The 20,423-nt window shown below is 46.1% G+C and overlaps 9 protein-coding genes across 9 annotated transcripts; 2 read left to right on the top strand and 7 right to left on the bottom strand.

Annotated features, from left to right (window-relative positions):
• Nucleotides 1-1,125: 1,125 nt before the first annotated feature.
• On the bottom strand, nt 1,126-3,176 carry F4812DRAFT_421633 (uncharacterized protein). The gene is made up of 2 exons (XM_047933569.1): nt 3,110-3,176; nt 1,126-3,054 (listed from the first exon to the last, which is right to left on the bottom strand). Exon 2 carries the CDS (start codon nt 2,839-2,841, stop codon nt 1,258-1,260), a length of 1,584 nt encoding a protein of 527 aa, XP_047792456.1. The 5' UTR covers nt 2,842-3,054; nt 3,110-3,176; the 3' UTR covers nt 1,126-1,257.
• A 1,090-nt stretch (nt 3,177-4,266) lies between these two features.
• F4812DRAFT_421634 (kinase-like protein) lies at nt 4,267-6,550 on the top strand. Its single transcript, XM_047933570.1, has 5 exons — nt 4,267-4,824; nt 4,895-5,304; nt 5,380-5,588; nt 5,639-5,872; nt 5,934-6,550. Exons 1-5 carry the CDS (start codon nt 4,328-4,330, stop codon nt 6,393-6,395), a joined length of 1,812 nt encoding a protein of 603 aa, XP_047792457.1. The 5' UTR covers nt 4,267-4,327; the 3' UTR covers nt 6,396-6,550.
• An 883-nt stretch (nt 6,551-7,433) lies between these two features.
• F4812DRAFT_421636 (FAD/NAD(P)-binding domain-containing protein) lies at nt 7,434-8,967 on the top strand. The gene has a single exon (XM_047933571.1). The coding sequence runs from the start codon at nt 7,588-7,590 to the stop codon at nt 8,821-8,823; it is 1,236 nt and encodes a 411-aa protein (XP_047792458.1). The 5' UTR covers nt 7,434-7,587; the 3' UTR covers nt 8,824-8,967.
• On the bottom strand, nt 8,968-11,228 carry F4812DRAFT_421638 (uncharacterized protein). The gene is made up of 7 exons (XM_047933572.1): nt 11,206-11,228; nt 10,788-11,076; nt 10,678-10,734; nt 10,521-10,594; nt 10,069-10,451; nt 9,907-10,002; nt 8,968-9,845 (listed from the first exon to the last, which is right to left on the bottom strand). Exons 2-7 carry the CDS (start codon nt 10,999-11,001, stop codon nt 9,518-9,520), a joined length of 1,152 nt encoding a protein of 383 aa, XP_047792459.1. The 5' UTR covers nt 11,002-11,076; nt 11,206-11,228; the 3' UTR covers nt 8,968-9,517.
• Nucleotides 11,229-11,976: 748 nt separating this feature from the next.
• Nucleotides 11,977-13,521, bottom strand: F4812DRAFT_315754 (Alpha/Beta hydrolase protein). The gene is made up of 2 exons (XM_047931382.1): nt 13,224-13,521; nt 11,977-13,148 (listed from the first exon to the last, which is right to left on the bottom strand). The coding sequence occupies exons 1-2, from the start codon at nt 13,275-13,277 to the stop codon at nt 12,162-12,164; spliced, it is 1,041 nt and encodes a 346-aa protein (XP_047792460.1). The 5' UTR covers nt 13,278-13,521; the 3' UTR covers nt 11,977-12,161.
• On the bottom strand, nt 13,522-15,145 carry F4812DRAFT_315757 (uncharacterized protein). The gene is made up of 3 exons (XM_047931383.1): nt 15,018-15,145; nt 14,924-14,955; nt 13,522-14,851 (listed from the first exon to the last, which is right to left on the bottom strand). Exons 1-3 carry the CDS (start codon nt 15,085-15,087, stop codon nt 13,766-13,768), a joined length of 1,188 nt encoding a protein of 395 aa, XP_047792461.1. The 5' UTR covers nt 15,088-15,145; the 3' UTR covers nt 13,522-13,765.
• Nucleotides 15,146-15,774: 629 nt separating this feature from the next.
• On the bottom strand, nt 15,775-17,857 carry F4812DRAFT_315787 (uncharacterized protein). Its single transcript, XM_047931384.1, has 3 exons — nt 17,348-17,857; nt 16,682-17,287; nt 15,775-16,582 (listed from the first exon to the last, which is right to left on the bottom strand). Exons 1-3 carry the CDS (start codon nt 17,492-17,494, stop codon nt 15,968-15,970), a joined length of 1,368 nt encoding a protein of 455 aa, XP_047792462.1. The 5' UTR covers nt 17,495-17,857; the 3' UTR covers nt 15,775-15,967.
• Nucleotides 17,858-18,867: 1,010 nt separating this feature from the next.
• On the bottom strand, nt 18,868-19,315 carry F4812DRAFT_421647 (uncharacterized protein). The gene is made up of 2 exons (XM_047933573.1): nt 19,194-19,315; nt 18,868-19,117 (listed from the first exon to the last, which is right to left on the bottom strand). The coding sequence occupies exons 1-2, from the start codon at nt 19,296-19,298 to the stop codon at nt 19,001-19,003; spliced, it is 222 nt and encodes a 73-aa protein (XP_047792463.1). The 5' UTR covers nt 19,299-19,315; the 3' UTR covers nt 18,868-19,000.
• F4812DRAFT_421649 (uncharacterized protein) lies at nt 19,302-19,716 on the bottom strand. The gene has a single exon (XM_047933574.1). The coding sequence runs from the start codon at nt 19,586-19,588 to the stop codon at nt 19,409-19,411; it is 180 nt and encodes a 59-aa protein (XP_047792464.1). The 5' UTR covers nt 19,589-19,716; the 3' UTR covers nt 19,302-19,408.
• Nucleotides 19,717-20,423: the final 707 nt, after the last annotated feature.

The following is a 20,423-nucleotide window of genomic DNA, read 5'->3' on the forward strand; positions in this document are numbered from 1 at the left end:
TGAGTTATTCCCCTAACCCATGTTCCCTGGTTACTCAGACCACATCAGCCACTTGCGCCACACCAACTATGGATCGGACTCGGTCTGAGCTGATATAGAATTGTGGATCCGATTTCAGGGGCTTTTTTTTTCCCCTTTTGTCAATGAGTTTAAACTTCATCTCACCTATGGTTCTTTTCACTATTCCTACACGTAACCTTTCTTGACTATAATACCTACGCTGGTATACTGCTACAAATAGGTACCTTAGGTAATGTTGATGTTATAGTCATCGGTACTGTCCATACCGGCTTAGGCGCCGCGAAACACCCTCAAGAAAGAACGAAACCATTTATATCACCAATTTCATAGAGTTTTTCTAATCAATTACCTTCCACGGAACCTGGAATTACGACAAGACCCCCGGTATTCTTGCATCTGGTACAGTGTGTTTACGATATAGGGTCTTTGGATACCGGCTACGTAACCCCAGCCTGATTGGTTACCCAAGATGTGCTCTGCGTTGCATATACCAACATCACCCGCATGACGAAGGCCCCGGGTGGCAACTTGCATGTCGGTTCTCACAGGGAGGGCATTATTTCTTGCAGCCTGCATATCTGTCGTTAATGGCTTTCCTAATCCGGGACTAGTTATCGCATCGTGTACATGTCTCAATTCCTATTGGCGATAATCGGACAGCCTATCCCGAAGAGCCTCAACTTGAAGCGCTAAGACGACGGAGACCTGTTTATTTCAGCTCCTTCCCCTCACCGAAATCCATCCCCTATCTGACTCGCCGGACACATCACGTCCTGCATCTCATACTACGGTAAGATCTTCCACACCACAACTACCTAAGGTACATATCCTTTACGCCCGTATCTATCTAGAAATAACATCCATAACTGGGGGGCCGTGCAGTTCAGCGCAGTATCCACCCATCATTATTGCGCCACCAAGAGATGAGGCATCTAGTATGCATCTGACTATTACGGTAGAAAGAGCTGCGCGAATTATCGGAACCATGTTACTACATGCCTTTCATGCAGTACACCTCCTAGGTATATGAGATTTCTTAAGTGACTAGTAACTATATCGTTGCAGACAAGGATAAATTATATATTCACTCCTGTTAATTCACGGGCTTAATATTCTCCTTCGATATCGATGAAAACGCAAAGGCTTGGGTATCGAAAGCTAAATTTGCTTTTTGGGTACAGTGAACTTGTGGTGTATCTATATCCAACGGCGGGACTTCTCAAATAGGTTACATGTCTAGGAAACTGCCTTGGCCATGATCTCTAAAGGGCCTAACACCTCCTGCGCAAATTCGGCATCCGTAACCAAAGGTTCAGTGTTTAACTTGAGGCACCAGAGCACAGCCTCCTGGTATCTAACGCCAACCTTTAACCCCAATGATTTGCTTACCTCGCTCAGCGCTTTAGGCCAACCAGCACAATCGTCCTCTAGCCTTCTCGTGATCATATTGATTGGTTCCCAAAGACCGATCTGTAGTAAAACAACCCCTAGGCTATAGATGTCGTGATTCTTCGTATACCTCTTCAATTTGCCGCCTTCTGGCTGTAGTCGGTCTGGATGTTGAAACACGAACGCATTTCGCTGGTTCAAATGCCGATTTGAGCTGGAAAGATTGAGGGCGGCACCAAGATCAGACAGGCCATCATTAGAGCGGATTAGATCGAAACCGCTAATATAGGGGTCTCCTATAGATGATGGGAACCGTGCAGAATCGTCTGCGCTAGATCGTTGGAGACATATGATGCTAGTGGGTGTGATGTTTTTGTGCACGAATCCGGCCGTGTGCAGAAAGAAGACAGCCTCGGCAAGCCTTTTAGCGAGAGTAAATCGCTGGTTGAGTGGAAGCCACGCTTTGTTTTTTGAGAGAATGTGAGAGTAGGGCGCCCTCACTATCATTTCCTCCAGAGTGAGTACCTCGTCAATCTGACTTGGAGGCGACTGAACAAAATAGAATTGTCTTGAAGGTACATTATAGAAGAAATATTCCACTTTCAAAAGACTAACGTCTGCATTAGAATCTAGGATGTGAAGTGCAGCCGCAAGTTCACCCAAGTCAGATGTCAGCTTGTGAAACTCTTCAGTTTCTGGATAAACATCGGGTGGGAAAGGTCGACTAGATAGAATGACTGGTCGAGAATCAAGTTGAAAAACAGGACGGACTCTATCAGGAGTTTCCTCGATCTCCTGGAGTAGTTGATAAGGCGGGTCGCACAGCAGCTGGTTAATCTTCTGTTTTTTGGACTCTATTGTGAGAGTCTTCAGGTGATGCATCCGGGTATTTGATTCCACTAAGCCCATACTAGGAGCCCCGTCATCTAATGTAACCGTCTCGGGGGGTATTATGGACTTCAACTCATGTGGGAGACCAAGAAGTCGAATATCAAACCTGGTTGTCCACTCATGGAGCTCCTTTTCGAGGTCTTTCAGGCCGCTCCGTCTTGTGATCCACAAGCTTTTGCTGATCGTTTTTCGCACATGACCTGAGACTTGTAGTTTTGCAAGGCTACAAGAAACTTCACTGATAAGATCCGCCAAGTATCTGCCTGTTTCATTCAACAAAGTGTTGTCGTCTTCTGGAAGTGGTGGGCTATTGTGTTGCCCATGCTGCGACTTCAGCTTCTCGAAATAGGCTAGAATCTCCTCCAATACTCGAAGGTCCCATTTGAATCGGTGATAGAGAGACTTAGCTTCCTTTGAGTACGAAGAACATGCATCAAGGTAAGTCAGAATGATTTGCCCTGCTGTAACGGCGGTTGAGAAGATATCCATATCGGTTGATCTTTTCCTTGGAACGAAGATTCCAGAGTGGCTCTGGAACATGAATAAATGTATACTGTTACTAAGCCGTAATGCACGCTTGAGTTTATGAACGAGTATACTTTAAGAAGTAAAAATAATATGCAAACCATAAGAAACGGAGTTGGCCAGATCCCTAATACCGGCCCCAGCTGCTTGAGTATCGTGCGTACCTAAGCATTCGGGAGAGATGTGGCGGACAACGCGATGGGGACTTGAGGTAATATGTCCAGCTACCTGGTACAGTATGATTAAGGAGTAATCACGATGAATATTATATCAAAAATCTCACTGTTACGTCAAAAGGTATACTAGATACAAGTAATCTTTGGGGGGCTGAGCTCTTCTTAGAGTAGGTCGTTTGAAAGACAGGTAGAGCTCTGACTTTACGCATAGGGCCCAACGAAAAGGTTTAGTACCTACCTGGTATTACACTATTAATTTGGACATGAAAAAAAAACCAGAAAGTTAACAATCACCGAAACCATTCAGTGTTCTTCTCAGGTTCACTCGGTAAGGTCAATATCGGAGATCCCGGGATAATAATCGTAAACGTTACAACTGGTTTGAAATAAACAGGGGTATGATAGATACAGCCTGCATTAGATGAAGAATGGTGGCGATAACAGACCGCCCTGCCGCCGTATGGTTGTAATTTTTCTGAAGTGCAATAAGCAAGGCTCCGCTCGTATTTCCGGGTCTGCAAGATGCTTATATCCTGATAGGCTGCTTCAGCTGAACGGATACTGCTTAGATTCTTAGCATAGACTCTTGATAGCGATGAGCTGAATCAGGGGTATAAGGCGGTACGTACCTTGCAAGGAAGTATAGGGCCTTCAATGTATACCTCGGGAACTTATACTCTACCTCTCACCCGTGTAATAATTCTTGGTGGAAATAGTGTGTGCGAATACACCTTATGTTCTTATTTTTACCTACCTTGGGTACCTAGGTCGGTGCTTTCCAGTCATATTGAAATTCTTCGACAGGGCCATAGTTATAGATACTAAGTACCTGTTATAAATTTCAAGATGAACAAACAAAGATACCTAAATATGTTCTTCAATAGCAACGGGGATTATGTGGCAAACAGATTTGGTGTTGTTCGGCAAGAACATAAGAAACAAGGCTTTCTAAATGAGAGGCACCTAAGGTTTGTCAGACTGTAGCTTCATACCGTAGAAATGTACATAGGTATTTCATTGGCACCGTAATGTATAGTTAACTTCGAAAAAAAATAGAGTCGACCGCTGCGGAAGGTGATAGATGCATACCTCCTTGGGTAGGTACCTGTAGGTACCTATCTACCTGGTACCTAATGTAGGTCAGATCGGTGTATGGGACAGCCTCATAATACGATATATACCTAATCGCTTGAACATGCTGAATATGGTATACACTACTGCTTACCATGTTAAGTACCTACCTCTATAAAAGGCTAAAGTTGACCTTAAATTCCGTCATAAGAGTCTGGCTTAGGAAGCTATCAGTTCCCCTTTTCCTACAAAATATGAGTCAGTTCTTCTTAATATTTATTGTGACAGTCGCCGTAATTATCTTGATTCAAAAGAGATACGTATTACCCGACGACGCGGTTAGGGATCCTAACCCAGATAGTATCATGGACAACAATGTACTAGAAGATACCAAAGAAGGTGCACCAACAGACGCTAGAGAAGATGTACCCGAAAACGCCACGAATAATACGATACCAACAAGAACAAAAGAAATGCATACACGAGGCAACACCGCGACAGATATTGTACCCACGGAAAGTCCCATACTAATAGACCGTTCAGGTAGCCCCATTTATTTGAGAGACTTAGAGAGAGATAATATCTCCAGGCCGCATTTCAATCATTGTCTCGATTTATATGTAGATCATGTCCGAGACGTGTATCAAAATGTCGAACACGAACGCTTCGATGATATACCCACCAAGCTACGCCGCCGATATCCATGCTACATAACTAGAGATGAGCTAATTACCTTGGATAAATGGGCACAGTATGTTTAGGCTTGCTACAACAGTTACCTCCTACTCAAGTGGCAGATGCTAACATATTCGATAACTTAGGAAGCGAGGTCGTCCTCTAGGCATCAAGGCACACAAGCGCAACGAGAAGCTGATCCAAGAAAACACTGAAGAGACCGTTAGGAAAGTAACGGAGGAGGCATTCAAGCTCTACCACGAGAACAAGAATGACCCGTTTCCCGCTATCAAAGCACTTGGCCGCGGATTGCGCGGCGTAGCTTCATCAAGAGCTTCTCTTCTGCTTTCAGTGGCGTATCCTGAGACTATGATGTTTTTGTCCGATGAACTCCATTGTTGGATGGGGACAGTAAGAGAAGAAAATAAGAGAAGTACAGTGAAGACTCGGTCTAAATGTTTTGGCCTCGCCAATGAGATGAGATTGAGAATAGGAGCCCAGGCTATTGATGTAGAAAAGGTTGCGTTCGTATTGAAATGTGAGAAAGATGTATTCAGTAAGTTCAAATTCCCTCCAATGATCTTGGCGTATGTATTGCAGTCGTGATGTGATTAACAATAGGTATCAACAGATCTCAAACGAAAAGACATCACGAGCCCCCCTCATCCTCGCCCTGAACCAGTTGGTAGAGGGAGCTACGGTACTACTGTATACGCAATACAGCCACCGGCAGGGTGGGAGCAGAAAGAATTCATTGCGGTCAAGCGAATTTTCTCGATGCCTTCCATGAAACGCCATAGATTATTTGCCGAAATAAATGACTCGGCTTTTCTAGCCCAGGTATTTCTATTACCATGTCTGCTTTTATGAAAGTATCTAACACCTTGTAGCGGTCCCCAGATCATTTCGTCAAATTCTATGGTTGGAACGAGGAGCTCGACTTTTACCTACTCGCTATGGAGTATATTAAGCTGGGATCCTTAGAATCTCACCTCAAACACTCGGAACACTCCAACCCTATCAAATGGACTGAAATGAATACCAAGTCTATAACAAAACAGATCCTAGAGGGATTGGAGATAATGCACGGGAATCGTATGGCCCATCGCGACCTAAAACCCCAGGTAGGCATTCTTATGTTAGGGACCTACAAAGTATTTCGTCACTGACATGGGAGTTTACTAGAATATCCTCGTCGTATCCAAGGAGCCCAGAATTATCGTCAAAATTGCCGATTTTGGAATTTCCAAGCGACTTTCCGAGAGAGGGACCACGTTCCTCCAGACGTATGCTGGTACTCACGCATATAAAGCTCCCGAAGTTATTCGGCGTTGGCGCGAAGAAGATTCCTCGAAAAAGAAGTCAAAAGCTTCATATACCGAGAAGGTTGATCTCTGGTCCCTTGGGTGTATCGTCTTCAATATTGCCGCGCGAAGAGACTTGTACCCACGAGGATGTCCTACATCATTTGACGACGAGGTTGAAGAATATTTGGAAAAAAATTTAAAAGAGATGAACCTAGGAGCCGCGGCAATAAAGTTTGTACGTAACCTGCTTCAATTTGAAGCTTCAAGGAGGCCTTCCGCTAGAGATGCCCTAAATAACCCCTGGATAACCGGAGCTGCCGCTGGAGGCCATAATGCCTAGAGACAATGGTTGACTTCAGACTTTCATTTCATGTGTTGCAGTGCAAATCATAGGAGATGCATGCGAAAGGAAGAAAGATTCGAGAGTGATGCAGACAAGAGGTAGCTAATAATGACTTAACGATTTGATGCCATCTTTCTACATTGACAATATACTGCTATCAACTTTTTCTTAGGTATTTGTGGTGATGAGCGTAAGTACTTTGCTAAAATTAGTTCACATAGGAGGTATCTAAGGTACCTACCTACCTACATAGTAACTACCTGTTTAGACATTTCATATACTCTGAATATGGAAGCAATATTGCCCTACTATTAAGAATATGCGTATAGCAGGGATATACTGGCTAGAATAAGGGTTAACTGGCCATATAAAGGTATTCAGTTCTCTAGTAAGGGGTAGAAGGCCAGGCATTACTATATTAAACCTAATATACCGCATGTACGGATCTGACACTTACTCTGTAGGTATATGACACCCATCGCCAGGCCTACCTAACGTTGGCGAATCGACATCATTGTTTGCGTGCAGTAGCACACGGCTGGTAGCAGACAGCTTGATTATCTCCGAAAAGATTGGATAAGCCTTGGAAGTTCTGAAGCCGTTAAACACGGCGTGAATCAGTGCTACGTTGTACTGAGACTATGGTAGTGCAATTGATCATGCAACAAAAATACCCCTGAGTGACCCAGGAAGAGCACATATTCCAACTTCGAGAACCAAAGACCATCACACATGTACTCCCCACAGTGTCAGTATTCAAGATGATATATCTAAGACTAGGAGCTACATGTTCCCACCGCCGGTTCATAGTTCGCCGAAGCTGTTTCCGTACTGTTTGGCCCCACCTCATGACGTGCAGGCAGTTCATCTGACTGAAAAATGTTACCATTTCCATTTGGTAAGGCACTAGAATTGCGAGTCTTAACGGGCAAGAACAGTTCCATTACAACTCCGCTGGGGCTGTTTGCTAAGTGAGGCTGATAATGTGTGGATATTCCTGTAAGTCACGATACAATTTGGGATTCAATTACCATTTCCCTACCATCTACCACCCACTTTAAATACGCAACTTCAAACGCAAGACAATCCCAAAAGGCAACATCGTTCCTAATATACCTTCTAGGTCCCATATATCGTAACGATCCATCACAGCTACCGACTTATCAAAATACCTAAACAAGCCGGGAAAATGCCACTAAAAATCATCATCTGCGGCAGCGGCATCGCAGGACTCTCAGCAGCCGGGTTCCTCCGCGCCAAGCACCAAGTCACCATCCTCGAGCGCGGCACGCTCGATTTTACGATAAACGACTACGGCATCTCGATCGTCTCCAATTCCTTCAACCTCCTGCAAAAAGCCGGCATCAACGCCGGGAATCTCGACATGGTCGTCATGACCCACGTCTGGACGAGGACCCCTGAAAACGAAGAGCTGAAGACGACCCACTTCGACACGAGAGCGCGGTTTGGCGGCGCCCCCTCAATCCTGGTCAAGCGGGCTAAGCTCCAGGAGGAGTTGATGCGGTTTGCGACCAGCCACGAGTTTGACGGTGCGCCGGCTGAGATCGTTCAGAACACGAAGGTAACGAAAGTCAATACTGCGGCAGGGAAAGTATGGACCAAAGATGGGAGACTCTTCGAGGGCGACCTTATTATCGGTGCGGACGGTATCCACTCGGTCGTTCGCGGCGCCATCCTCGGGAACCAGGAAATTTCCGCGTCCGTCAAAACCTACGATATGCTAGCATTCATGACGCAAATATCCGTCGAAGATCTTCGGTTAAATCCTGGCTTTGATTACCTATCTAATCCCACCGCCGAAGCAGGCCTAGCCAGCGCGCACGCAAGCTCAGGTCCACAAGTGAACAAGCACATCCTCGTCTACGCCACCTCTCCCTATTCCCTGCAAATAGTCGGGTACGCCCCCGAGAGGGAGTTCTCCGAGCGATTTGAATCCGCCAAAACCGCCATCATCAAAGATATTCCTTCAGAAATAGTAGCCGAAGAGTTAGCGCCTGACTTTGGAGAAGCATTCGTCAACCTCTTTCGACATAACCAGATCGACGCGTGGCGTATCCGCGACGTAGTCGCCCTGGATAACTGGTACACCGGCAAGGCGCTGCTAATTGGGGATGCCGCACACGCGGTGACTCCGCTCGCTGGGCAGGGATCCAATATGGCTATCGAAGATGCCGAAGCGTTGGGATATCTTCTGAGAATCGTGGACTCGCCTGACGCTGTCCCAGATACCTTGCGGGAGTTTATGTCGTTGCGTAAGGACCGCGTAGACTTCGTCAGACGCCGGTCGCATGAGATAGGGGGGTTCCAGACAGAAAGAGAGAAAAACGAGGAGCCGATCACGTCGGAGGAGTTTGCGAGGAAGATTTATACGTATCAGGGAGCCGAGAAAGCGTTGAGCGGGTAGAAATACCCAGGCATGGAAGAAACAAGGAGACGCCCAATGTAAAATATTCTTACGACAAAATGTTTATACTTATTAGTGAAACTTATTCCCTCCCCCAAAGAACTCCATAATAACCTTTTTCCTATGGATGGAACCTATACGCTTATCAAGTCTTCAAAATGTGTATTGCAAAGGTATCTGTTACAAAATCAGCTTAACCTCCACCTCCAGGAATGCGCCTTTCAAACTACCAAGCCCTCAAAAATGCAATAGACGAACAAATACAAAATCCCTCCTGTCCCAAACACCTATAGCCATACATCAGAATCGCAGTTTTCGAATCCCTTCCCGTCTTTAAGTCCATTCCAAGATCTTCGTAAACGGCCCACTGGATATAAACCATGGGGTTGGTGTTCCAGGTCGTATTGCTTCAAAGGCTTCCGTATTCCGTATTCCATCAAAGTGTATAACGCCAAAAAAAAAGGCATCACCCTAACTCTCTGATCGGCTTGCTAGCTGAGGTATTTAGAGGATATGACGATGGACTTTTCCCGATCTCAACTCTCTCTCTCTCTAGTATCACTGCCAATTCCGTTTTAAGATTTTTCGGCAAAGTACCATTGTATCCTGTAAAGTTTGCGAAGTTATTTATCTTCCAACTCCATGCATACCACTTTCTTAATATTTCCCACTATGTAATTCGAAAAAACGTGTATCATCTCCGATATGCTGAACCGTGGTAGGTGGTGGGTCTGTGAATAGGGGTTAGGGGGGTCAACTGGTCCTGATCCCCCTGAGTAGGTGCTGCAGAACCTACAGGTTCCGCATGATTGCAGTAGTGCCTACTTCCGGAAGGATGTATCGGAGGGACTCCTAGGGGAAATTCGGACTCTCTTGGTAAAGATGAGGTCTCAGTTCTATTAGATTCTTGTTGTCCAGACGGAAGCTCCGACCATCGCCCGGTCTTGTTAGACAGATCAAGCCAGAATGCACGTAGCCCTGGTGCGCAGCCGACGATAGCAGTACCAAAGTTTTCCGTATATCTATGCGATGTTCAAGGTCAATTGAGTGATGGCTGGAATATATGCGTCTTTGCGTACTTACGATGTGATGGCGACGTTCCCGCCGTTCCATAGGGGATCATTGCCGTATCGCACAACGATTCTATACGCCAGCCCGGTAATACTAGTAGCAACGACACTTTTCTACTGTTAGTAAATATCTCACAGCTATTCGTAGAAATGCTGCGGGAGTAGGTAGCCTTACAGAAAACCAATAAGGAAGACGATTATCAGATTCCTCTTCTTATCTCGATCGATAACAAGTCTCGACGTGATAAATATCGGTATTATAACCACAATGATGTCAAATATTACCGCAAACACACCCAGAGCTATCGTCTGCGGTCCGGAAGACGTGGCGCACATAGCAACGAACGAGGCGTCCCAGTGCTCGTTGGGAACTGGCATGCAGACCACTACTAACGAAATGAGAGGGGAAGCGGAGAACATAACGACGGCTGCTATAAGCACGTAGCAAGTGTGGCGAAGCCATTTAAGGGAGCCAAAGACCCGGATGAAAAATACCGGAATAGAACACTTCACAAAAGCGTGCGCGATCATGTTCAGGACTTCCCCGGCAAAATGGCCCTAAAGACAATTAGCAAAGTGGCTCGAAGTAGATAGGTGCATGTAACGAGAATTTCTGGTTAACCTTACTTCAAAGACTGTCATGTTAAGGGCGCTGACGGGCACATCCCATGTGTGTTTAAATATCCCGGTCTTCGCTTGGACTAGATCCTCGGAGTTAGACTACCTCCAACATATCACGAATATATACGGAGATATAATAATGATAGCAAGATTAGGTACATACACTTATATAACACAACCCAATACGCGATTCCGAAAGCTTCTCCCACGACACATAAACCTATCTCGATATTAGTAACGACAACATTTATCAAAAAGGCATTAGCAACTCACAGTCGTCAAGATGCAATTTCCTGCTATGCCTAAGCGACATGACCAGACGTATGACTATCAAAACCGTGCTAATCGGTATGAGCACCAAGCCCGTCGCGAGAATAATCCACTGGAGCGTCGATCCTCCCTCGAAATTCGGAGGGTCGCCATTTGGGTTGTCGAGCAGCGGGGTCGTTGACGGGTCTACACCTGGGGGAGTAAAAAGAACGTTCATCGCGCCAAGATTCGTATCCTTACATAGTCGTCGCTCTACCTAAGGTATTATTCAAATATTGGAAAGATTTCTGAACTTAATGAGGTTAGGTAGGTAGCTACGAAAGATGCGTGTGAGATAGGTAGATGGAAGAAGAAGATGATGATATTTGCCTTGCCTGCAGACATATGAAGAGAGGGGGAGAGGCAGACAATGACGTCTCACCAGCATCCTCTATAAACGAAACAATTCAGGAGCAAGGTATCTTAGATAGGAAGTGTGATATGTAATACTACCAAGTCTTAAAATAGACATATGCAAGTCGTGCAGCGCTGGTGGTATGCGTTCAGCTGGTGCACGTTTCAGGGCTTCTTTATCTCCGAACTTGTTGAATCCTCGGCCTATTTGGGAAATTTTCCTCGAGTACGACATGGCGTTGCGATGCGGTGCTGCGGCGGCGAATGTAACACAGCTTCGAAACGACGCATTTCATTGGTTCAAAGATCCCAGGAGAATAGATCCTCCGTCTAAAAAGAGCTTTAGGTAAGTAATCAATGGGTAAGTGTTTCTTCTTTCTTACAGGTAAGGCGGATTAGATATCTATGCAGCCCTAGGGCAGAGCGGCCGACGTAGGTAATCTGTCGAGGTTAACGGCGCAAATAGGTTTCCTTGATGACCTCACGGACGCCTCTCTTGTGGTAGAAGTCTATGTTGGTATTGCAATGCACACAAAGATGGTGGTAATGGACTAGCATGTACGGCAAGTATATACAGTATAAAAGAAGTCTAAATCTATCGTAAACACCCATCATCACATTAACTCATATCCCCCAAATAATCCAATCAACCAGTCTAATTCCGTTTAATATACCATCAACCAAACAGGCCATCTTAGGTAAGTTCTCAATCAAGCAGAAACCGTATCCTGGAACCAATCCAGCACCACCTGCGCGCCCATGACCGCCCCCGCCGTCGATAGACTTGAAGAAGTGGTACGTGGCGCGGTCTCCCAGCTTGTCCGCGAGCATCCTGGCCTGGCCCTTGAAAAACATGTCGCTCTCGGCGTCGGCGACGAACACGCGGGCCTTGATGTTGGCCAGGACGTCCTCGCCGAGCGTGTACCTGTCGACCTCGGCGGCCCAGGCGTACGGGCTCGTCTCCTTGAACGCCCACAGCCCCTGCTAGATGCCCCAGCGCGCGGACGTCGGCACCCCCGTCCGCCGCGCCAGGAAGCCCCGGACCGCGGCGTCGAACCTGGTCGCGTTGCCCGCCCGGTACAGCGCCTCCAGCTGCGGCCCGAACTGCGTGAACATGGCCTGCCCGAACGAGTACAGCCCGTCGAACGCGATCACCGCCGCGATCCGGTGCTCGAACGCCGCCGCGCGCGGTGCCAGGTATCCGCCGAACGAGAGGCCGAACAGCCCGATCTTCTCGGCGTCGACATCTCCGCGCGATAGCACGTAGCCGACCACGGGCGTCACGACTTCCTCCCACTCCGGGATGAACCCGATGTTCTGCTCGCGACGCACCGTCGGCTGGCCGGGGCCCTCAAACGAGATCACGTTAATGCCGCGCTGGAGAGCCGCTGCGCCAATCACGTGGTACAGTTCCTCCTGCGAGCCGTCGAACCCGTTGCACAGGAGAAGCGTCGGGCGGGGGCCCGGCTGTCCGCTGCTGAAGAAGTAAGCCGGGATCTGGAAGCCGTTGGCTTGGAGGGTGACGCGCTCGGCGGGGTTTGGTAGTAGTGAGATTGCCTTATGGAAGGCCGTAAGCTGCTTGTCCCATAGAGTGTTAATTCTGGAGTCGTTCCAGTTGCCGTGCAGGAAGAAGTCGGCTGAGCGGTAGTAGGTCGCTTCTCGGAACAAGGCATTTCTCGCCGAAACGGGATACCGAGTGGAATCGATCGCGCTCGCTTGGTCGTGCACTCTGTCTGCGAGGGCGATGAAGGCATTGTACCAGCTGTCAAAGTCTCCCGCTACGATGTGGTCTGCGGCAACTAACACTTCGCCCACATCCGCGCCTTCATAAGGTATAAGGCCTAGAGGGCGGAGAAGCTCGAAGTGGAAGTCCTCGTCGGAACTTAACTGCAGTATAGATCCTGGATCTGAGCTGTTGCTTCGTTTTGCTGGTTGAGCAACATGAATTTTGTTTCCTGCGTGTGGCAGCCCCTGTTGTTCGTGTGTTAGTTGAGAGGGACTGTATCCCTGGCTTCGTCGGGGCTTTTAATCAATGAATGCACTTACAGCGACGAAACTTGAGCAGGTAAAAAAGCACAACAGTAGACTTGCGGACTTCATTTTGAAAAGCCCTGTGTAAGTATGAGTTGAATTGAATACTTGATTGATTGCCTTGTCTGGAGGACTTGAAGGCGGTTGATGGTTTCGAGAAACTTGTTGGCTCTGTGAAAGAGCATTTAACTACCATATATATAGTTATACTACATTTTGATTCTTCTTGTTGTCGTTGAGAATTATTCAAGTCTAACTATGATTTCCCAATACTCGTAATACCATGAGGCTTAGCCCATGAGGTTGCCGTTGACCCAAGATTCAGATCACTAATCGTAGAGGTGTAGGAGAACTTGTTGACCTTAAGATTTAAGAGAAGGTGAAGGAAACGACGAGAACGAGAGCGAGAACGAGAGCGAGAGCTATGCGCTAAATCGGTCCCTTGGCGATGGCTCCATGTAATCCTGCAGCATTAGGACCTTGGCAGCATTACGCCGGCAACAGGGCTGCAGGGGTAAATGATTCCATAGACGGGGTTAAATAGATGAGTATGCCCATCAACACTGCAATTCTTTGGTTTCTATAGCTTTTAACGGCCAAGCAAGTAGGCCTTGCCATATATCAGGCAGGACACCAGCGATTGCGCGGAGCTCATCGGCCCCTACACTAGCAACCCACCAGATGTGCTCAAATTTCGTCAACAGCGCGAAGTAGTGGGCGAGTATGACTAGAGACCTCGATGCTCCTTCTTGGATTAGTTCGACGAACCGTCGCCGTGCTAACATAGGAAACATGATCAACCTTCTTAAAATGGCGGTTGGCGGTGCTTGCTCGTCTATTAAGTCGAAGATTGTGCACAGATAAGCAAGTGTAACTTCATAGGCGGCTTGGATATCCTCGTCCCAAGGCTCAAGAGCCCGAATCTCATCGGGTCGATTCATCAAGTGTCGTAACCTATCGTAGTCTCTTATATCAGGTGGTTTTCCGTTATTATGTATGTTGCGAGTATCCTTGATGAGTTGGAACACGGGCGACTGAGGGTCTGGACCCATCCGCTTTACCACCTCGACAAATGTTGACGTAGAGGCTTGGATTAAAGCGAAGCATTGCCAAGGCGGTGTGTAAGGTTGAAGACTTCGGCCTTCGAGCTGGAGAAGCGCTACGGCTCGTATCAAACAAGATGTCAAGCAGACAGCATCTGCCGTTTCTCTATTGACATTGGACAGTTCTTCCTTGTGTTCCCGCACGGCCATGGAGTAATACATATTAGCCGCGTTCTCCGCGCCGCCCACAATTTCTTCGCCTCTACCAAGCTTTGCTAAGTGTAGGGCTGAGAGGGCATACATGGAATATAATAAGGCATCGGAATTTAGTGCATATTTCGGGACAATCCGAGATAGCAAGTCTCTAGTATGAAGATCAATTGCAAGTGATTCTCCCGTTTCAATAATATATTGGTGCATTAATCTCGTCTCCGTCATTCGACGCGTACGACTTTCCGGTGGGTCGCTTTCCTCTGATTTGTAGGGAGGTGATTGAGCCAGAGTTGACTTTTCAAAAGCCTTTGCGGATGCATCGCGATCGTAAATACAAGGCAAATCGTGTCGTTTACAATTGTAACAAATCGGCTTTTGCTCATTACACTAGAAAAAAAAAACGCACACGAAATTCCTATTAGTTGGGGCTCGCAGTTGAGGTGATAGTCTTAGTACAACCTTGACTCTTCTAGCTCGACAACGCTGGCAGCCTACAGAAGGTTAGATGAGCAATGTACAATACAATATATGGGAAGGGGTTTAAGATGCATACCGAACATCGACTTCTTGTGACCTAACTTAGGGACTTTGTGGGGAAGCGGAAGACTAGAGCCGGACGCCATAATTGAATGTTTATTATCGTGAATCGAAACAAGAATCCCTTGGTGGAAAATCGAATAGGTAAGGCTGACAAGGACGCGAGAACGAGCGCGACCTTTAACCGAGAACGACATGGCATTAATACCTAGGTACCTAAAGTAATATTACTACATATTATTACACCGATATTATTCGCTAGGCTAGGGTCTCCGAACAGCATCGTATGAACGGGGCTGGGTTTGGCTGGGGTAAAGAGACTCAGCTAGATCCACCAGCATAATCATCTTATTTTTAACTCAAGCACCAGTTATTTAAAACAAATACGTCATCTCGTCCGTACCTAATAAGGCAAATGGTACAAGGCTTCAAGCTTATTAACACCAGAAGAATGTTTAATTTCGGCATTACACCGTCCTCTTTTGGGGTTCAAAAGGGTAATAGAAAATATAAACTGCTCAACTGCGATAGCTTTCTCACTCCATTATTATCATTACAAGTTGGCAGACCGCGACATTAGAAACAACCGGCACGCAAAAGTGCTAATAAACGAATCTGAATCAAGCTTCTCGAAGAGCAAGCGATGACTTCCTATTCACGAAGCTAAAATGTCATGGTCTCGGCGCAAATAGTCTATTCGCCACGCAATGGTTCATTCTCAGCAGACCTTTTCATAGTCCTCAAACTCGATGATTTATCACTAAACATCATTAAACCACTCCGACATCTTAGGTCCGAAGGGGGTAATCTTAGTAAAAATAATGAAACCGCATAGAAGAAGAAAATACGACCGCGTACGGACAGTCAAGAAGAATTGAAGACCCGTTGCGTTTGGTGTTGCTTGGCGTCAAGAAGTCATAAAACACGGCGCATGATTCGTTTGATGTATTTAAAATACCAACGAACTCACCAGATTTCGTCTTTCTGATTAGGTGGGTGGTTTCGCAGATTCTCTCCTATATCTGACGTAAAACCTACAGTGAAGTGGGAAATAGACTCTGATGGCGTCGGAGAACCCCTGCGTTCGACAGTGGCTTTCCACTTTCTAAAGGATGGCTTGAGCTCTTCACTTCCTGGACCCCAGCCATAGACCGAAATAGACCCATCGTGTCTACGGCGACGACGTCGAGGAGGGGTACGAATGCTGGTCTGGCTCCCGACTTCTTGAGCACCTCGACCTCGACCAAAGTTTGGGCGTCTCGCACCATTCTGCAGTGGCTGGTTTGCTCTAGTCGAATTTCCACCGCGATGACGTCCCCATCGACCAGAATGCTCACCGCGTCGGGAACGATAGCCCGGGTTTTCCGGTTCATAAGTACCGCAGGGATTATAACCGGCAGTTTTATCTTGGTTCGCGTTGGGAGGTTCGTCAATCCATGGAGCCTTTTCACTATTCTTGCGAAGCTGCTGATTAAAACTTTGGATGGCGTCGGCTTTGTCAACTTGGGCATCAGCTGAATTAGAGACTTGCAATGTTTCGAGCGGAATAGGTTCGCGCCATTCGTGTGGTAAGAGCTTTCGCTACGTGGTCGACAAGTTAGTACTTGCTCAAGGACAGCTTTTTTTTTCCTTGTAGGACGGAGGGAAGGGGGTGGGTTGGGAGAAAGGATATAAACTTACATCTGATCCCTCGTGACGCCCGGCGGCGGTTTCCGGTCCGTTAGCCAAGATAGTTGTGAACGGCAAAGTGGATGTTTGCTTAGCGGGCATGTCGATAGGTCCGAGACGGCTGGAAGAAGTAGGACCAGGACTCTCGGACTGTGCATGCTCAATACTGTCAGTCGTTGTGTCGTCTGATAACGATGCCACTGCAAGATTCATCTCAGTATCAGCGGGTCCGTTAAGTTCGGCACCACTAGTTGTCGATGATGACGAACCATGTTGGTTAAAGTTATCATCATCGTGGAAACTGGAATCCTTCAAGTTGTGTTCCTTCTGGGTTTCGACAAGTGATCCCGTAGAACAAGATTCACCATTAATACGGAAAGTTACATTGTGACCAGGTTTCGTAGGACTAGAAAGCTGATTACTCGAGGGCTTTAAAGCTGTACGATCTGTCGCTGGGCCGGCTGAAGTTTCGGATGTTGACCCGGTGGTTTTGATCGTGGTCGAATGCTTCTTCTTCTGGGTGCCAGTAGCTTCGCTTCGGAGAAGATGTATCAGGTTCTGAAGGACATCTCGGTGGAGACCGGTAATAGCCGAATTCGATTCAAGAGACGTAAGAACCTTGAAAGATTAGGATATATCAAAGAGCGATGTACTTTATGAGGTGATACGAATACTTACAGTTTCCAAAGCGTGTGCTGCCAGCTTGTTTCTATCAACATTCTTCACATGCTTCTCAAAATAACCATTAAGCATGCCCTTTTCGGCATCGCCAATCTGGAGAGCCTCAAAAAGGTTGTCAATGAGCTTTAGGGCTATATCGACCATTTTGAAGATCTGTCGATATATCAGCTGTTAATTCTTCTTAATTGTTGGCAGAGAGATAGGAGTAGGGAAAAGTTGAGTTGCGAAGTAGGTATCAGTACATGTAAGGATAATACCCGGATGGTGTATGAAGTATGAGGTACGAGGTGCAAGGTACAAGATAACGGCATTGGGCTGAGGTAATGGTTGTGCTTTTATACGTACCTAGGTATTTACAAACTTGAGTTAGGGTAGGCAATTGCGTAAATACCTGTAACCTATGTCAAGCTAGAGGTCGATATGAGGCGATGACGAGTGAGACAGAGATTGTGTGAGAAGGTGCGAGGTGCTAGTCCAAAGAACAACCAATGTACAACTCAATGTGGGATACAATTGGCGGATTGAAGGTTACTAGGCAATTTCAAAGTAAAATTGTGAAAGACCTAACACAAAGCAGGAAGGAGAAAGTTGTTGTTGGGGATATTGAGTAGCGACGACCTTGAGAAAGATCGTAACCTAGAACAACTCTTGCCCTCTGTTAAACTGCGTCCGAGGTACGGGGCTACATGAACTGAACAAATGGATTCACGTAAGGAAGGAGAAGCTTAGGAAAGAATATATTCGGAAAAGTGAAGGCACTAGCCGCACTAAGCATTGAATGCTTAGGTAGGTACGAACATGTATTAGGTAGATCGGCTACGGTACTATAGGTACCTACCTATATAATACTTACTAAGACAAGTAAGAAGCTAAAGGTGGGAAGGGTTAAGCATTAGGAGAACAACAACGACAATAACAACGACAACGACAAATTAACCAAGTGAAAGGTACCTAACCTCTGTACCTAAGGTGTCTGTATGTCCTAATTATATGAGATTTTGGACACTGTCGCCGTCAAAGCATTCTTTAATATATGTAAGACATCTTTGAGATTATCTATTAATAGGGTTAATAAAACTATTTCTGCACCTTTCTAATGCGTCGCCATGTAAATAAAATGTGACCAAGCTCATGTCTTATTGGTATGTATTATTTCGGCTGGAGCCTGGCTCAATTATCTTTGCTTCGATGTTCTTATGCAATTCCATTCTTTCATCCTCTTAACCATATCACTTCTCAGAATATTTCTTGGTATTTTATTTATAGAACTTCAACTGCCTTAACTCTTCTGCTTGCCAAAAGGAAAACGACCTCTTCAATTGTGACGCAGTATCCTCTGGACGGTGATTGAAAGTGACTGGGAGTCATTTACCAATGATTTAGAATAGGTACCTCTTACAAATACCAACACTCTTAGTATTTAAACTATAAAAACGCTTTAATAACAATTAAGTGAAGTAACAAGTTCAGATTTTCAGATCTAGGTAGTTAACTATTGAGGATATTTTAGCCTATATGGACGGGCGACGTTCTTGGAACATACATGTAATTATCGAGAAAAAAAAAAGACTTCCGTTGTGGTTGAAGTGTCTAACAATGGCTTTTTATTGGTGTGTGCAGACACACAATGCGTCTGCGTTTTTCCATAATTTAAGCTGCTGATACTTTGTTGATGATATCCACCAGCGTTGTTGTCTCCTTATCTATTAGAAATGGACTTTGGCCGCATTCTAGCTCAACGGCTATAGCCCCTGCAGACTCTGCACGCTATACTGCTCTTTCAGCTTCGCTATACCAAGCCATGAATCGTAAGGCCTCGTCTATAAGAAAGAAATGTTCTTACATCTGTCCAACCACGAGGGATTGGAAGCGACTTGTCCGGTTGTAAGCCCCGATATATAAACAAGCCCGCGCATGCCCCCTTCGAGCCTCTGGGATACGCGTTCATCAAGGGCCGAGCCGGCTGATACCTGCGTTGCAGCAATACCTTCATAACTAAAACAGATCATGACTACTCTGTTGCTTTGGCTGAGATAAGGCGCTAGATATTGTCCGAACCTACGCAGTAGCAACGATATATGTTTTATCGTCTATGAAGCCATCATACCTAGTTGTGACAAGCGATGGAGCAAGAACTTTATACCCGCTACTTCGGAGTCCGTCGATAATGTAACGGTAGTGCAGAGGAATATGCCACGCTCCTTGGAGAAGCAAGACGATCGGCTTGTCCTGTCCCATCCTCTTTCCACACTATTGGTCTGTGATATTAGGAGTTTTGATAGATGAACGGCGACTACCTACAGAGGAGACTTGGAAGTGGGTGGATATTTATACAGAATTGGGATTTGAGTCACTATCAAGGCCTGTTGTTCTAGCCAGATGCTGGCGTAAGCATTGCAGGCGCTTTGCGAACCACCCCTTTGCAAACGCAGTCTAGGCTAAGCGCTTTCTGGCCTAATAATGCTACATGGTTGGACGTTTAGTCAACATATGAACTAGATCGGGCAACTAGGGCTGCTGTCAACCAGAAAGGGCTTACTATGCATATGTATACCTGTCTTCTACTGACGTGACGCCAGTCGAAACCCTTCATGCCAAAGATCTTGACGGTTTAAGAGTCCGTCATCAACAGAAGAGTGCTAACTAGCGTAAACCCTTACGCATGTAAACTTATCAAATAGACCTTTAATATTAAGAGTTGTCCTGTTTATTAAGTAGTCGATCCTTTGCTAGGGAATTTTCTTCATAAAGCCTCTAAATTAGGCAGGAGCAATTGTAATTCATAACAAATATCGAAAATTCAAGACCTTTCAAATCAAGTTTAAAATTCTTTGAGTCGAGAATAAGTACCTAGGTACCTACCTCCTAAGGTAAGCACCCCAATCTATGTGCCTAAGGCATTCCTCTACCCCCGCCACATCGCCGACCCCTAGGGAGCCCCCGAGAAGCGCTTGGGGGGGGGGGGGGGGGGGGGGGAAAAAAAAAAAAAAGGTTGGTAAACAGTTTGGAGAAAAATCATAGGTAACTAAGGTGGGTATAAAAGATTTGAAGAACCTTTTTTTTGTAGCACCCG

The sequence above is a fragment of the Daldinia caldariorum genome, assembly GCF_022478825.1.
Source record: "Daldinia caldariorum strain CBS 122874 unplaced genomic scaffold F4812scaffold_4, whole genome shotgun sequence".
NCBI lineage: Eukaryota > Fungi > Ascomycota > Sordariomycetes > Xylariales > Hypoxylaceae > Daldinia > Daldinia caldariorum.

Excerpts from the sequence above, each read along its gene's own strand:
- F4812DRAFT_421633 (XM_047933569.1), bottom strand. The coding sequence starts at position 2,841 with ATGTTCCAGAGCCACTCTGGAATCTTCGTTCCAAGGAAAAGATCAACC.
- F4812DRAFT_421634 (XM_047933570.1), top strand. The coding sequence starts at position 4,328 with ATGAGTCAGTTCTTCTTAATATTTATTGTGACAGTCGCCGTAATTATC. Across the intron at positions 4,825-4,894 it reads ACCTTGGATAAATGGGCACA|GAAGCGAGGTCGTCCTCTAG; the intron begins GTATGTTTAGGC and ends TCGATAACTTAG. Across the intron at positions 5,305-5,379 it reads ATGTGAGAAAGATGTATTCA|ATCTCAAACGAAAAGACATC; the intron begins GTAAGTTCAAAT and ends AGGTATCAACAG.
- F4812DRAFT_421636 (XM_047933571.1), top strand. The coding sequence starts at position 7,588 with ATGCCACTAAAAATCATCATCTGCGGCAGCGGCATCGCAGGACTCTCA.
- F4812DRAFT_421638 (XM_047933572.1), bottom strand. The coding sequence starts at position 11,001 with ATGAACGTTCTTTTTACTCCCCCAGGTGTAGACCCGTCAACGACCCCG. Across the intron at positions 10,595-10,677 it reads TTGGGTTGTGTTATATAAGT|TCCAAGCGAAGACCGGGATA; the intron begins GTATGTACCTAA and ends CCGAGGATCTAG. Across the intron at positions 9,846-9,906 it reads GGGAACGTCGCCATCACATC|ATATACGGAAAACTTTGGTA; the intron begins GTAAGTACGCAA and ends AACATCGCATAG.
- F4812DRAFT_315754 (XM_047931382.1), bottom strand. The coding sequence starts at position 13,277 with ATGAAGTCCGCAAGTCTACTGTTGTGCTTTTTTACCTGCTCAAGTTTC. Across the intron at positions 13,149-13,223 it reads CCTGCTCAAGTTTCGTCGCT|GGGCTGCCACACGCAGGAAA; the intron begins GTAAGTGCATTC and ends CACGAACAACAG.
- F4812DRAFT_315757 (XM_047931383.1), bottom strand. The coding sequence starts at position 15,087 with ATGGCGTCCGGCTCTAGTCTTCCGCTTCCCCACAAAGTCCCTAAGTTA. Across the intron at positions 14,956-15,017 it reads TCACAAGAAGTCGATGTTCG|GCTGCCAGCGTTGTCGAGCT; the intron begins GTATGCATCTTA and ends AACCTTCTGTAG. Across the intron at positions 14,852-14,923 it reads GTCGAGCTAGAAGAGTCAAG|TGTAATGAGCAAAAGCCGAT; the intron begins GTTGTACTAAGA and ends TTTTTTTTCTAG.
- F4812DRAFT_315787 (XM_047931384.1), bottom strand. The coding sequence starts at position 17,494 with ATGGTCGATATAGCCCTAAAGCTCATTGACAACCTTTTTGAGGCTCTC. Across the intron at positions 17,288-17,347 it reads CAGCACACGCTTTGGAAACT|GTTCTTACGTCTCTTGAATC; the intron begins GTAAGTATTCGT and ends TAATCTTTCAAG. Across the intron at positions 16,583-16,681 it reads GGCGTCACGAGGGATCAGAT|CGAAAGCTCTTACCACACGA; the intron begins GTAAGTTTATAT and ends TCGACCACGTAG.
- F4812DRAFT_421647 (XM_047933573.1), bottom strand. The coding sequence starts at position 19,298 with ATGAACGCGTATCCCAGAGGCTCGAAGGGGGCATGCGCGGGCTTGTTT. Across the intron at positions 19,118-19,193 it reads TCCCTCGTGGTTGGACAGAT|CGTGCAGAGTCTGCAGGGGC; the intron begins GTAAGAACATTT and ends AGAGCAGTATAG.
- F4812DRAFT_421649 (XM_047933574.1), bottom strand. The coding sequence starts at position 19,588 with ATGGGACAGGACAAGCCGATCGTCTTGCTTCTCCAAGGAGCGTGGCAT.